The sequence below is a fragment of the Xyrauchen texanus genome, chromosome 17 (assembly GCF_025860055.1).
Source record: "Xyrauchen texanus isolate HMW12.3.18 chromosome 17, RBS_HiC_50CHRs, whole genome shotgun sequence".
Taxonomy (NCBI): domain Eukaryota; kingdom Metazoa; phylum Chordata; class Actinopteri; order Cypriniformes; family Catostomidae; genus Xyrauchen; species Xyrauchen texanus.
The window spans coordinates 42,343,854-42,357,176 of record NC_068292.1 but is presented as its reverse complement, the minus strand read 5'-3'; the positions used below and the strand labels follow the sequence as shown (position 1 = coordinate 42,357,176).

At 37.5% G+C, this 13,323-nt stretch overlaps 1 protein-coding gene across 1 annotated transcript; it reads left to right on the top strand.

Moving 5' to 3' along the window:
• The first annotated feature begins 3,563 nt into the window (after window positions 1–3,563).
• Window positions 3,564–11,494, top strand: LOC127657752 (electron transfer flavoprotein subunit beta-like). The gene is made up of 7 exons (XM_052146632.1): window positions 3,564–3,678; window positions 6,429–6,587; window positions 6,837–6,995; window positions 7,114–7,176; window positions 7,481–7,639; window positions 7,773–7,985; window positions 10,953–11,494. The coding sequence occupies exons 1-6, from the start codon at window positions 3,625–3,627 to the stop codon at window positions 7,941–7,943; spliced, it is 765 nt and encodes a 254-aa protein (XP_052002592.1). The 5' UTR covers window positions 3,564–3,624; the 3' UTR covers window positions 7,944–7,985; window positions 10,953–11,494.
• The last annotated feature ends 1,829 nt before the right edge of the window (window positions 11,495–13,323 follow it).

Genomic DNA, 13,323 nt, shown 5'->3' with positions numbered 1-13,323 from the left:
ATAAGGATTATTTTTTTGTGATATTTAAATACATTTAATGAGATTCAGATAACCCATACCAGGGGGTCATTAACCTTAAGATTAATTTTTGACATGGAGTGTCATTTTCTATTGTCCTCCTCAATGGCTGTGCTGAAGCACTGAAATTTGAGTGCACTTGTGAAAATGTTTCTATTTTGCAGTTTATTTTTCATTGCAAATGATGTTATCAGCATAACAATTTGAGTAAAATAAAATAAAAATAAAACCCAATGATGATGATGATGATATAATCATGATCATGCATGTGAATTTTCAGAGCATCTTGTGAAAGTATGTTATTGAAAGAAATGGAAAAGGTGAACACAGATAATGTCTCAAATTTGCTCATTTTTGGGGCGTCTGTGGCTCATGTGGTAGAGCGGGTCGGCTGCTAATCGCAGGGTTTGTGGTTCAATTCCCGGCCCACATGACTCCACATGCCGAAGTGTCCTTGGGCAAGACACTGAACCCCAAGTTGCTCCCAATGGCAGGCTAGCACCTTGCATGGCAGCACTGCCACCATTGGTGTGTGAATGTGTGTGTGAATGGGTGATTGGGACACAGTGCAAAGCGCTTTGGTAACCTCTAAGGTTAAAAAAGCGCTATATAAGTGCAGACCATTTACCATACACAGCATGTTTTCATCAGCTGAATGGGAGGCTAAACACTTTTAAAGTGTGACGAGACTCGTGCTGCGCGTGCAACCCAACAATGTATAGCCTGAAGATGTTGTTCCCATAAACTCATACGACTTCATCACGTGCAAATTCCCGGATGTCTTATGCAGAAGTAAGCGCAAGATACACGCACGAGGCATTAAGGACATACTTATTAATATTATACCCTTACCCAAACCCCTTATCTAAACTTTACCAATCAGTAGAGTGTGTAAACATGACAGGAAGCTGTTGTGTGTGAAAGAAGCAAGTAATCGTCACGTATTAGATGGAAACGATGTCCAGCGACGTCATCGGCTGTAGTGAAAGTCATAGGAATTCAAAGGAGTGTAGTTGTACGATATCATACGAATTAGCCAAATTTAGAAAAGTCGTACGAATCCTGACGATTTCTCTGTGAGAGTGTGTTGGATATAACACAGATTGAGCGTCTGCACCTGAGTGTGTAGCCCTAAATCAATAAAGCACATAAGTGCCTGTCCACTTTTTCAGTGGTCTGGTTTCAGAGATATTTTTCTCATTCATTTATTTCCACAGACTTTTCATAAAATCCTTTATAAAAGAGTTCTAAGCCATGATTCAAAACAACCAGCTCCGAGGTGAATCACAACATTACAAACTTTGATTTTAAAGGGGACCTATTATGCAAAATTCACATTTACATGGTGTTTGAACATAAATGTGTGTTGGCAGTGTGTGTGTACACAACCACCTTATAATGATAAAAATCCACCCAGTACTTTTTTTTTAATCCCCATTAATCATAAGCACTGTCTCAGAACAAGCTGTTCGCAGATTCTGTTCAAAGCTTTGTACACTGCCACACCTGTACCAATAAGTGAACATTATGCAACATGTTCAACATGTTTGTTTGAGTGTGTTGTTTTGTTATAGCGCATAGCGAACATTGTAACAACATAGTATTTGTGTGTGTGTGTGTGTGTGTTTGTGAGAGTGTGAGTGAGTGTGTATTTATCACTTTGTGGGTACCAAATGTCCCCATAAGGATAGTAAAACCCGAAACTTTTGACCTTGTGGGGACATTTTGTCGGTCCCCATGAGGAAAACAGCTTATAAATCATACTAAATTATGTTTTTTGAAAATGCAGAATGTTTTCTGTGAGGGTTAGGTTTAGGGGTAGGGTTAGGTTTAGGGGATAGAATATAAAGTTTGTACAGTATAAAAACCATTATGTCTATGGAAAGTCCCCATAAAACATGGAAACACTACAGTGTGTGTGTGTGTGTGTGTGTGTGTGTGTGTGTGTGTGTGTGTGTGTGTGTGTGTGTGTGTGTGTGTGTGTGTGTTGCTCATCCATCCTTGCAAAACTGCTGAAAAAAACTCTACTACAAATAAATACATTTATCAAACAACCATTCGGAAACTTCCTGCTTCTCTGACGGAGTCTCTCCCTCATCAGTGTCTGACTCGGTTTAAACATATAGGGCTGAACACCACTATTTTCGCTGTCAGTCATACAGCTTATGATGTCTAGTTATCTAAAGCAGAGATGTCAAAACTATTCTGGATACAGGGATGGGAGCACCAGCTCATTTGCATTTAAAGACACACACACACAAAAATAGCTTGTTTTTATTCCCACCCAATTATTGGCTTTTTCAACATGATATTATAAATTATCTGTAGGGAACTTCACAGACACATTCTGGGGACACTAAAGGTTTAAATTACATCTTGTGAAAAGGGGCATAACAGGTGCCCTTTAAGCAAAAACGTATTTGAAAATTGGACAAAATACAAAGGTACAAGACTGTGAACTTATTGTGTTTAATGAGGGAATGAACCCCATCCCAATGCAATCCCATGAAGCATTGCAAATGACATAATCTGATAAAACAATGAGGAAAATATATAAAACTGTTGATTTGAAGTAGTTATTAGTTAGTAGATTATAAGTAACAATACATTTACTGAAAAATATTCATATATATGTATAAATATATAAGCAGTTTGAGAGTGAAGAGAGAATGACTTCATCATTCACAGTGCGTCACGGGAGTGGGTGGTCACTGCTGGGCATTTTTGGTATGCTTTATTTCATTTATTTGTATTATTCTCTGATTGGTGGATCTTTCACTGCTGGATTATGGGTAGTGTAGTTGTTCACCAGGAATTCCACAACTAAACACGATTTTAAACAGTGAAGTTGAAATAACGTTGACTGATGGCTTCAACGGAAGCATATACCATTGATAAACGTTTATAACGTGAAAATCAGTTCATCTATGGGGGGAAAAAATGTGATTTTAACTTCCGAATCCAAACTGTTGCACTCTATTGGGAATCAATTTAGACTTGTTTTGTATATCATGAGTTCAAATCCTTTAATCCTCTCGCTTACATGTGTGTGTTTATTTCTTACAGACGATGTTAGATATTGGAAGCATAAATTGATTTTTAATATAGGAGGATAAAAATACAATAAAAATTTAATTAGTATGAGGACAAACTTTATTTTTAAAAAGCGTGCGTTGTTTTGATCACTGCAAAACAGTGAATCGTTTTGCAAAGCAATTGATTCAGTTCAGTTCGTGATTTCTGAAAGCTTCTTTTCTCCCATCACTTTTTATAATGAGGTAATTTAATAGTAGTATGCTCTAGATGTGCTCTCATCGCTGCGTTTAGAAACAACAATCACACGACCTTTAACCTACATATCAAAGGAACGAGTTTTACCGTCGTTTCAGTCCGATCGCAGTTGTAAGAGCACCCGGAGTACATGATTGGCCAAAGCCTTGCGTTTGATTGACAGCTCACGGATCTGGACGATTCTATTGGCTCAGGGGATGGGAGTGCTTTAACGTCCCGCCCCAAATGGCGTCACACCAATATCGCTACGGCTCGGTTTTTCTACTGACGTTTTTTTGTTCCGGCGGTTCTCCAGCAGACAGCTGAACATTCACGATGAGCGCTCGAGTTCTGGTCGGAGTTAAACGGGTCATTGACTATGCTGTCAAGGTAAACATGAGTTTATCTTTAACTGAAGACTCGCAAATGCTTTTGTTTATTAGAAAATATCCAGTTGTCCTACTTAGAACTGTCATCGAAGAGAGCTGACCGGCGGTGTTATTGAATGTGGTTAGACATGTGAACAGAACTTTTAGATCAAGGTCAGTGTTATATACGGGCTGTGTTGCTTTACTTACACAAAATCATACGTAAATAGACAAAATACATTGCCTTATGGATTTGAAGATCAATAATGAGCTTTGTGTTCACTCTCAGGGCTGCAGATTTCACATAAACTCACCTGTTCAGCTTTAGTTATCTAAGAGCAATATAAATATATGTGGTCAGATATGATAATGTGATCTGGAGGCAAAACTCATTGGCTAGTTTTGGTGTTTTTGGTCTTTTACTGTTAAAACATTTCTGGCATAACATTTCCATGGCCTTTTTTTATTTTTTTAATTATTATTATAAAAAAAAAAAATTCTAGGTTAAAGTTTATATGAATGCAAGTGTACATTTTAGGGAGTTTATATTTTTTACTACTATTTATCATCGTTTTTGCATTGATTTGTTCATTTTAAATGTTCCTGAAGCATGTCAAATGAATTTTTAGAAGTACAAATATACCATGTTGTCGCTCAATTAATGTGACGTCATTAAAACTGAATGCATAATAATAGAAGAATATGCATAATGCTGTTTTGAAATAGTTTTAGATGGAGGTTTACTGCAAGAAATTGTCAGCAAGTATCAAGCAACCAGAGGTCAAAAAGTGATTTGCTGTTACGTAACTCACTGATTGGCTGATTGTCAGGTCTGGTTATCAATACACTGTCAAATATCATCATAATAGTCATAACAGCTCATCTGAACAGTCTGTGCCACTCAAAGCATTTCAAAATAGACAGTGGGCTGGTTATTGTCATAGTTTGTAGGCTTTTGATAGTTATCCTCAAATTGGGAGGTTCAGATATGATCTAATAATCCTTATACATGAGTATATCGCTGGGGTCACAGACTGATCAGTTTGTGTTGTCTGCATGTTTTGGACTATGAAACAACGTGGTATCTGGATCTGTCTGTGTCCTCCATGCCACCTTTGGCATACTATGTGTGCAGGTCATTTGAGGTCAACGTGTAGCCTCTCAGTAGTTTTAAATGGAAAAAACAAAAGAATTATATTATTATTGATTATAAGAATTGACCGTAGTTAAATCTGTTGTTCAGTCTCTTAAGTAATATAGCTACCTAAAGACTGTACAGTGGTTATAATCATACAATGAATATAAATGCAAGCAGCAATTATATGGCCAACCACACCAATCGCAAACATTTTGATTGAATTAAGAATTCCAGTGATGATTTTAAGCAGAGTGGTGAAAAAATACATTAATTTAATGGCTTGTAGTGTAACACAAGTGCTTATAACTATTGACCAATAGGTGGCACGGTCACAAAATGGTATGCTATTGCCAGGGCTTGTTCAAAATGCCACATTTGCATTATGCCAAAGCATTCATGAGACACAGTCTCAGATTCTTATTGGCACCTTGCCATTTAATTTGTCTATGCGTTAGACGAGAACGGTTTGGTCTATCAAAAGGGTTTTCATAACTTTTTATCATAAGTGCCCCTACATGATGCATGCCAAATTATACGCAAATCGGATGTATGGCCTAGGAGTTTGAAAAAGTAGGTTTTCAACAGGAAGTATGGTAGACCATGGTAAATTGGTATTATTCGACTCTGTATGCCCCAAGGAATCTAAAGAGAACAGTTTCATGATTTTTAGGTCAAACTATTCAGAAGTTATACAAGCTAAAATAGCAATTTGTCATATTTCTTGCCAGGTGCTGTGCCAAAACTCTTCAGGTACTCTCACGTCATGCTTGTGGAGACGTATGCCAAGTTTCGCATCAATATGATAAAGGCACAGCTTCACGTCCATTTTGGTGTACTCGCAGTCGAGTCTGTTGATGCAGATGATGAGAAAAGTTTGGTCTATGATCGTGAATCTCAAAACATTTTGGTCATAATTGTCCCTAGAATGACACATGCAAAATATTGAGTGAATCGGACATATGGTCTAGGAGGAGATTGAAAAAGTAGTTGTTCGTTTTTTTCCCCCGGATCATTTTAAATGATGAACAATATAGTGGGTGGGGCTTAAAAATGATGCAACTTATTGAAACTTGGCATGACCCAAGGAAGAAAAAGGAATTTTGTTTCTAAAAGGTTCAAAAGTCATCAAAAGCTGAAATTTAAGTGAAATTTTGAACTGTTGGTGGCGCTAGAGTGTTTAAGTTAGAGACCCCAAATTTTGAGTGGAGGCTAGTGATATCAGTGTGCCAAATTTCAGCATTTGCCTACATGCATTTCTATTGGGAACCATAGACCTCAACAGCGGTTAAATGGTTTTGTGGGCGGCTGTGGCTCAGGTGGTAGAGCGGGTCGGCCACTAATCGCGACTCCACATGCAGAAGTGTCCTTGGGCAAGACACTGAACCCCAAGTTGCTCCCAATGGCAGGCTAGCGCCTTGCATGGCAGCTCTGCCGCCATTGGTGTATGTATGAATGGGTGAATGAGACACAGTGTAAAATGCTTTGAATACCGCTAAGGTTAAAAAGGCGCTATATAAGTGCAGACAATTTTCCATTTACCATTTTGTTCTTTCATTTTATGTTGATAATGGAATCAACATTAAAATAATGATAAAAGACATTTATCTTTCAATCACTCTCTCTGTTCACCTCAGATCCGAGTCAAACCGGATCACACAGGAGTGGTCACAGATGGCGTCAAGCATTCGATGAACCCCTTCTGTGAGATCGCAGTGGAGGAGGCCGTCAAACTCAAGGAGAAGAAGCTTGTGAAGGAGGTTGTGGCAGTCAGCTGTGGTCCTCAACAAGTAATGGTAAGAAACAGTTAATACTACTGGTATTAAATTGATTTATTTCACAAAAAATATGTCATAAAAGCACCATAAATGTAGTCTAAAAGACCATGGTTCTATGTGGTAAATCTTTGGTAAATGCACTGTAATGTACAACCTCTCATAGCTTATTACTTTTCTAAAATGGCAGCAAGAGCAATATGATAATAGACACCCATGTTCATTAAACTAAATGGTCATTGTAGCATTGTGGAAATGTGTTTATTGTAGGAGACGATCCGGACGGCTCTGGCCATGGGAGCAGACCGCGGCATTCATGTGGAAGTTTCTGGAAAAGACTACGAGACGCTTGGTCCCCTGCAGGTCTCCAAGATTCTGGCTGCCCTGGCCAAGAAAGAAGAAGCAGGTTTGATCATACTGGGTAAACAGGTAGCTGAAAGTCATTTTGAATTGTTTTCAAATATATTTTTATACTGTATATTTCAAATAAATATTCATGAGAGGTTCTTCCAGTGAAATACTGATCATGGTAATGATGCTCTTGCAGGCTATAGATGATGACTGCAATCAAACTGGGCAGATGACAGCAGCACTGTTGGACTGGCCACAGGTCAGTTATTTGGTATATATTTGGGAGGCTGTGGCTCAGGTGGTAGAGCGGGTTGTCCACTAATCGCAGGGTTGGTGGTTCAAATCCTGACCCACACGACTCCACATGCCGAAGTGTCCTTGGGCAAGACACTGAACCCTAAGTTGCTCCCAATGGCAGGCTAGTGCCTTGCTGTCAGCTCTGCCATCATTGGTGTGTGAATGGGTGAATGAGATGCATTGTAAAGTGCTTTGAATACCGCTAAGGTTAAAAAGGCACTATATAAGTTCAACCATTAATAATCATTCATTCATTTGTTTTTTAGGGAACATTTGCATCAGAGGTGACCATAGAGGGAGACCAGCTTAAAGTGGTGAGAGAAGTTGATGGTGGACTGGAGACCATTATGATCAAAATGCCAGCTGTAGTGACCGCTGACCTCCGTCTCAACACGCCCAGATATGCCACGCTGCCTAATATTATGGTACAGTGACCTTCTCACCATTTACACAGGGAGACTTTCAGAGAATGAAATGATTGGTGTTGGATAGATTGTATGTTGCTCCCTATGTGCAAGGATATGACTATGATGGCTCTCTCTTTTTGTGCTTCTGCAGAAAGCTAAGAAGAAGAAGATTGCAAACGTGAAGCCTGGAGACCTGGGGGTGGATGTGACGTCAAGGTTGGAGGTGCTTCGGGTAGATGAACCTCCTCAGAGACTAGCTGGAGTCAAGGTGGAGACGGTGGATGATCTGGTGGGCAAGCTGAAAGAGGCAGGAAGGATATAGAGGAAGAAGATGCTGGAGGGGCGCTACAGACTAACAGTGAAGGTAAGAAGAATTGGATTTAAGAAATAGTTCACCTAAAACGTTATCATTTGGCATCAGTGACGTCAAACCTGGCGCAATGTGCAAATAAGATTTCAAGCTTTGGTGGAAGGGAAGGTTATCAGTGATGAACTAATTACATATTGGCCGACCGTAAACCAGAAACGAGTGTATGAGTGCAACAAAGCACTGTTTATTGTTTCACATGAGAAGGGAATGTTTACATAAAACTCTTAAATGCACAGGAGCAAAAAAACAGCAGGGACAAAGAGAGAAAATGATGATACTAACCAAGAGAACCTCAAGAAGGAACGATTTAATGATTAAAAAATGCAAAATGGTTTAAACCATCATTTAAAAGATATAGTACTTTCCTTTCAAAAAATTTTCAACTTAAGTTTTTAAACTGCAGCCTTCTTTAGTCCTTCGGGTCATTTTTGACCGTATTTAAAACCATTAAAAATGCAGAAACTCTTGATTAGTTGACAGTTGCACTAAAGACGCCCCTTTTTTGTTGTGGCCTGTAAGTGTATAATGAAAATGTCCTCAATTTACGTTTATTTCAATCACTTTTGAAATATAAAACAACAGTGTGTGCATTTTAGAGTTACAAGTTGAGTACATTTCAATCTCTATCCTCAGTCAAAATTCCTTCCCACTAATGTTCCCACTGTCTTACATTTAGCCCCATTGTACCCTATCATATAAAATCATGTTAGTAAACTTATTTTATTTTTACTGTTCAAAACTGTGTGTGTGTGTGTGTGTGTGTGTGTGTGTGTGTGTGTGTGTGTGTTTTGTTATACTTGAGTGCCAAATTATTGAAAATGTCCTCACAAGTATAGTAAAAGTGCTAGAGATCCCATTTGTTAGGACATTTTAGGGATAGGGGATAGAATATATCTTTAGCCTGCTATAAAATCAATGAATGTCTATTAGATGTCCTCATATGTATAGCAAAACATACGTGTGTGTGTGGGTTAAGACGATTAAAGCACCGATTAATCATTAGCTTTTAACCGATTATTCAGCTTGTGCCCGACTTAAAAGGTTGTATTAAACGTGCTTACTAACAATAAAGAAGACAAAATCATCTTTTAAAAATACCACTAAATGACATTCACTGAATTAAAGGAAAAAAATACTTTTTATGAGTTCAGTAAAGAAATTCACAAAAAAATAATAATATTGTTATCAAGTGTTTTTGGCTTGTTTTCCATTTAAAATGGTCTAAAAATCCTTAAAACAAGATACATTAAATTGAGAAGCAACATATAAGAAATTTAGACTTGCTTTAAGAGAATGTATCTTAAATATACAGTGTATTTTGTATATAAGTGTATTTTTTTCACTTGTTTATAATTCTGCGAGTGCAGTAAAGACAAATAAAAATATACTTATATTCAAGATCTATTCTCTAAAAGTAAATCTTCTATGCTGCTGCTCAGGTGAATGCATCTTTATTTAAAGGATTTTTAGATATTTTAAAATATTTGTATTTTTTTTAATTATATTCAATATTCTCAGATAACAATTTTTTTCTCCTGCAGTATAGCTGCTAAAGTAAATGTACATTGTTTTAAATGAGTTTTAGATATATTTTTTTGGAAAACAAGCCAAAACAAATCATAAAAGTATATTGTTGCAGTGTATAATGGGGTGAAGACTTCCTCTCTCACCTATTTTTTTAACTTCAATCCATCTTTAACTCACAAAAACAAACTCTCCCTTATTAATAAAGCTGCGTATTGCCAGTTTTCTTCACGATAAGAAATGCACAGTGATATATATTATGATTCAATAAGTCGCGAGCCATCACGTTATAGTCTAGCTGCATTAAGCGTGTGCGTTCGGGACGAGCATCCCTGTCACAGTGTTCATCAGCCGGTGCAGTTGCAATCTCTCCCCCTTAGACCGGGACATTTGCACAACTCATAGAAGAGGCGCTGACACGCAGAGAAATGCCAGTTTCAGAGTTTGAAGTTAATTACATGATCTGACTCCGTATTATTTAAACTTTAATAAATCTATAGCGCATTAAAACTGCATTTAAGGTGTTCCCTTTAAAGAGCTCCGGCTCCACTTATTCCACAACGAGAGTGCTTCTGTATTTACTTATTTGGTATTTTTGTATAATCCCCTCATACTTTGGGATCTACATCACATCACCTGAAGCTGTTTGGAAAGTTTAGAGTGCATCTGGACTGATCTGTGTAATTCTTCCTCTCCTCAGTCAGACGCGAGCTGCAGTGCTGCTCTCGCATGCCATTATTTTAGCCAAATTTTTCGTTTTCAGCCCTAGCATGTGCACACAAACCCGTTTTAGAGGAAAATATGCAATGTGTGGGAAAGATGCAGTACCCAGTGGAGAAGATGGGGGAGCTAGAGAACAGAATGTGGCTTGCGGCTAAAGTTGAGAACATTTTTTATATTTTTAGGTCAGGTTTGATTCTTAGATGTAAAATATCCAGAAAGTCCTAAGGTGAAACTTTTGTACTGTTTTTTTCATTACGGCCCAAAAATGTACATTTACATTTTACATTTATGCATTTAGCAGATGCTTTTATCCAAAGCGACTTACAGTGCAATTATTACAGGGACAATCCCCCCGGAGCTCATGGACACTATGGTGGTGGCCGTGGGGTTAGAACCAGCAACCTTCTGATTAACAGCCCTGTGCTTTAGCCACTACGCCACCAAAAATTTGTTTTGATGGTCTATTCCAGGTCAAAAATTACTCTAATGCAATAGGAAGATTAATGTATGTTTGAAACATACATCAATTGATCCAGACAAAAAAATGAGCATCATGTCATTGACCCAAATGTAATTAAATCTTATAGTATTTACAGTATTTGTCATTATGTCTTGCAATCTGTACTGAAATGATGTCCACATTATGTGCAGCCTTTAGTCTTTATGAATGCTTTTTAATAATCACTGTCTGTTGTATCCTTTCTTTGTCTTCAGATCTTCAGTCCTGAACATCTTCAGGTTCTCAATCACTGGTGATGGAACAAACAGTCGGCCCCATCACAAATTTAGACCAGACACTTGTAGTTCTTGTAGTTCCTGTTCCTCTGTGTTTTTGACTCCATAATGTTTGCGTCGATGCTGAGAGACACTTAAAACCTCATCCGTCCTAACATAGGTTCACCTGTTTTTTTGAGTCTTTAATATTGTATGGGACATTTATAGACAACGTCTATTCAATGCACTGCTAAAATAAGCCATTCTATTCATGATACGTTCACTCAAAACACCTGTAACCTCACTTGACCTGGCGGGACCTTATCTGTGTTTGCTGTCATTGGTTGTGTAATGAAAAGCTGTCATCAGAGTTGTATGAGTGAGCTCAGGTTTTGGTGGCTCTTTTTCAGGTTACGTTGTTTAAAGTTAACCATCATGTTTGGCCGGACCGTGTCTCTTTGCATGATCAAAAACACTTTGTGCCTCTGAAATAGTTGTGATTGTACATTATCATTCGATGACAATAAAAAAATGCCTTTATTGTGTCATTATTTCTTGTGAGTCTCATTAATTTAGCTGTTAGCAGCTGACCTTAAAGGTGCTGTAAGCTAACTAAGCAGATGATTTCTAGTTCCCAGTATGCTTTGACTTTTCAGAGGGAGAAAATGTTCAAATTAAGTGTTATTTTATGTGTCTTTGTGCAAGATGAATATAAATAGGGAGACTTGTTAGTGTTTAATGTTTTGTTATATTGAGATTTAGAAGAAGTTCTGGTATATGGTGTAGGTTTGGGGGTTACCATCATAGTAAAGAGTGGCATTTGAGCATAGGCTGAGGACTAATACATTTTGAGTGTTCTGCACATTGCTTCATCCAGTGAGCAATTGCTGTGCTAATTATAACATGATGACACACTCCCATTGCACATAGGGGCTACAGTTTGTTCCTGGCAGGCAGCAGATGCCTTTTCACTTTTCAAAGCCTTTCTGCAGACTCATTGTCTCTATGTCAGCACTTTGAATTTAGCCTGTGTGGGGATGTCATCAGAGGGGAAAACTGGGAATGTTGTCTTAGGCCCTTTGACGAGGGCCCACAAAGTTCCTCTATGGTTTGCATCTTAGTCAGGGAAAACTGGTTGTCATTTCTTTTGAAGTTTTTCCACTTTTTGATCCCCATTTTGCCTTGACCGGGTAGGTTTAAATGGTCTTGTGGTGTGCCAAATAATTTTTTTAAAGTACAAATATTTCATGTAGTCACAGATTAATATGAAGTCATTATAAATGTAAAATAATAGTAAAGTAAGTGTGGTTTAAAATTGTTTTAGAATTAGAAGTGTTACTTCCAAAAAATATATCAACATTTTATTTTAAATATTTTGCCTTGAATATAGTAAAAATGCACAAATACTTTCATTTTAAACAATTTAACTGCATTGAATTAAGATAATTTGGGATAAAGACAGAAACAAACCTATCCTCCTCCAGAGGGCGCTTAATGGCACATTCAAATCTCACGACATTGTTCTTTTCTTGTGCGCAGTATAAAAGTATAATTTAAATATATATGTTATATATATATATAAAGTAATTATTTCTGACATAAAAACTGAGAATTCGCTGGCACAATTCTGTGAAATTGAGTTTTGACGCGTTTCCAGTCATCATAAATGACTGTGATTGCTCCGTCACAACCAGCGCTGAGAAAAGTAACAGGTATCACGTGTAACCACCGTTCTGAGCTGTTTCAGTAGCACTCTGAACAATCATTTAAACTTGGAAAATAATTCTTACAAACTTTAATAGACACTGAATAGAAAATACACATTTAATGTATAAAATATAGCTATTATTATTAATTTATTACACATTACACATATATTAGTATAGGTCTACACCAACTATACGCTAAGTCACGCCTAGTCGTCGACAGCAGCTTATTCTGTTTTCATGCACAGCTCTACAGATAAATGTTTTATGAAGAGAAAATTATACTGAAAAAACAACTCTTGAGTATATAGAAACCGAATAGACGTTTATATATTAATTGTTAGTGATTCATCTCATTGGCTGGTTTTGCACAGGTGAGGCACACCTGCTGACAGGAGTTTAAAAATACTCCCCAACAAACTCAGTTTAAGGAGCTCAAGAGTTCAATGACTTCGTAAATATGGAAAATGGAATAATATGACTTTTTCTGAATCATCACCTAAATTTAAAGTCTGACCGGCCTACAGGCGTTGAAGTATTTTATTTCGTGTTTGTCGACATGCAGACACTGTTTGCTTTGATTTTGTGTTCTTTTGTTCTTCATTACAGGTAAGGGGACATCCTATATTTGATGTCTCGTTTTGGGGGGAAGGTAGTAAATGTCA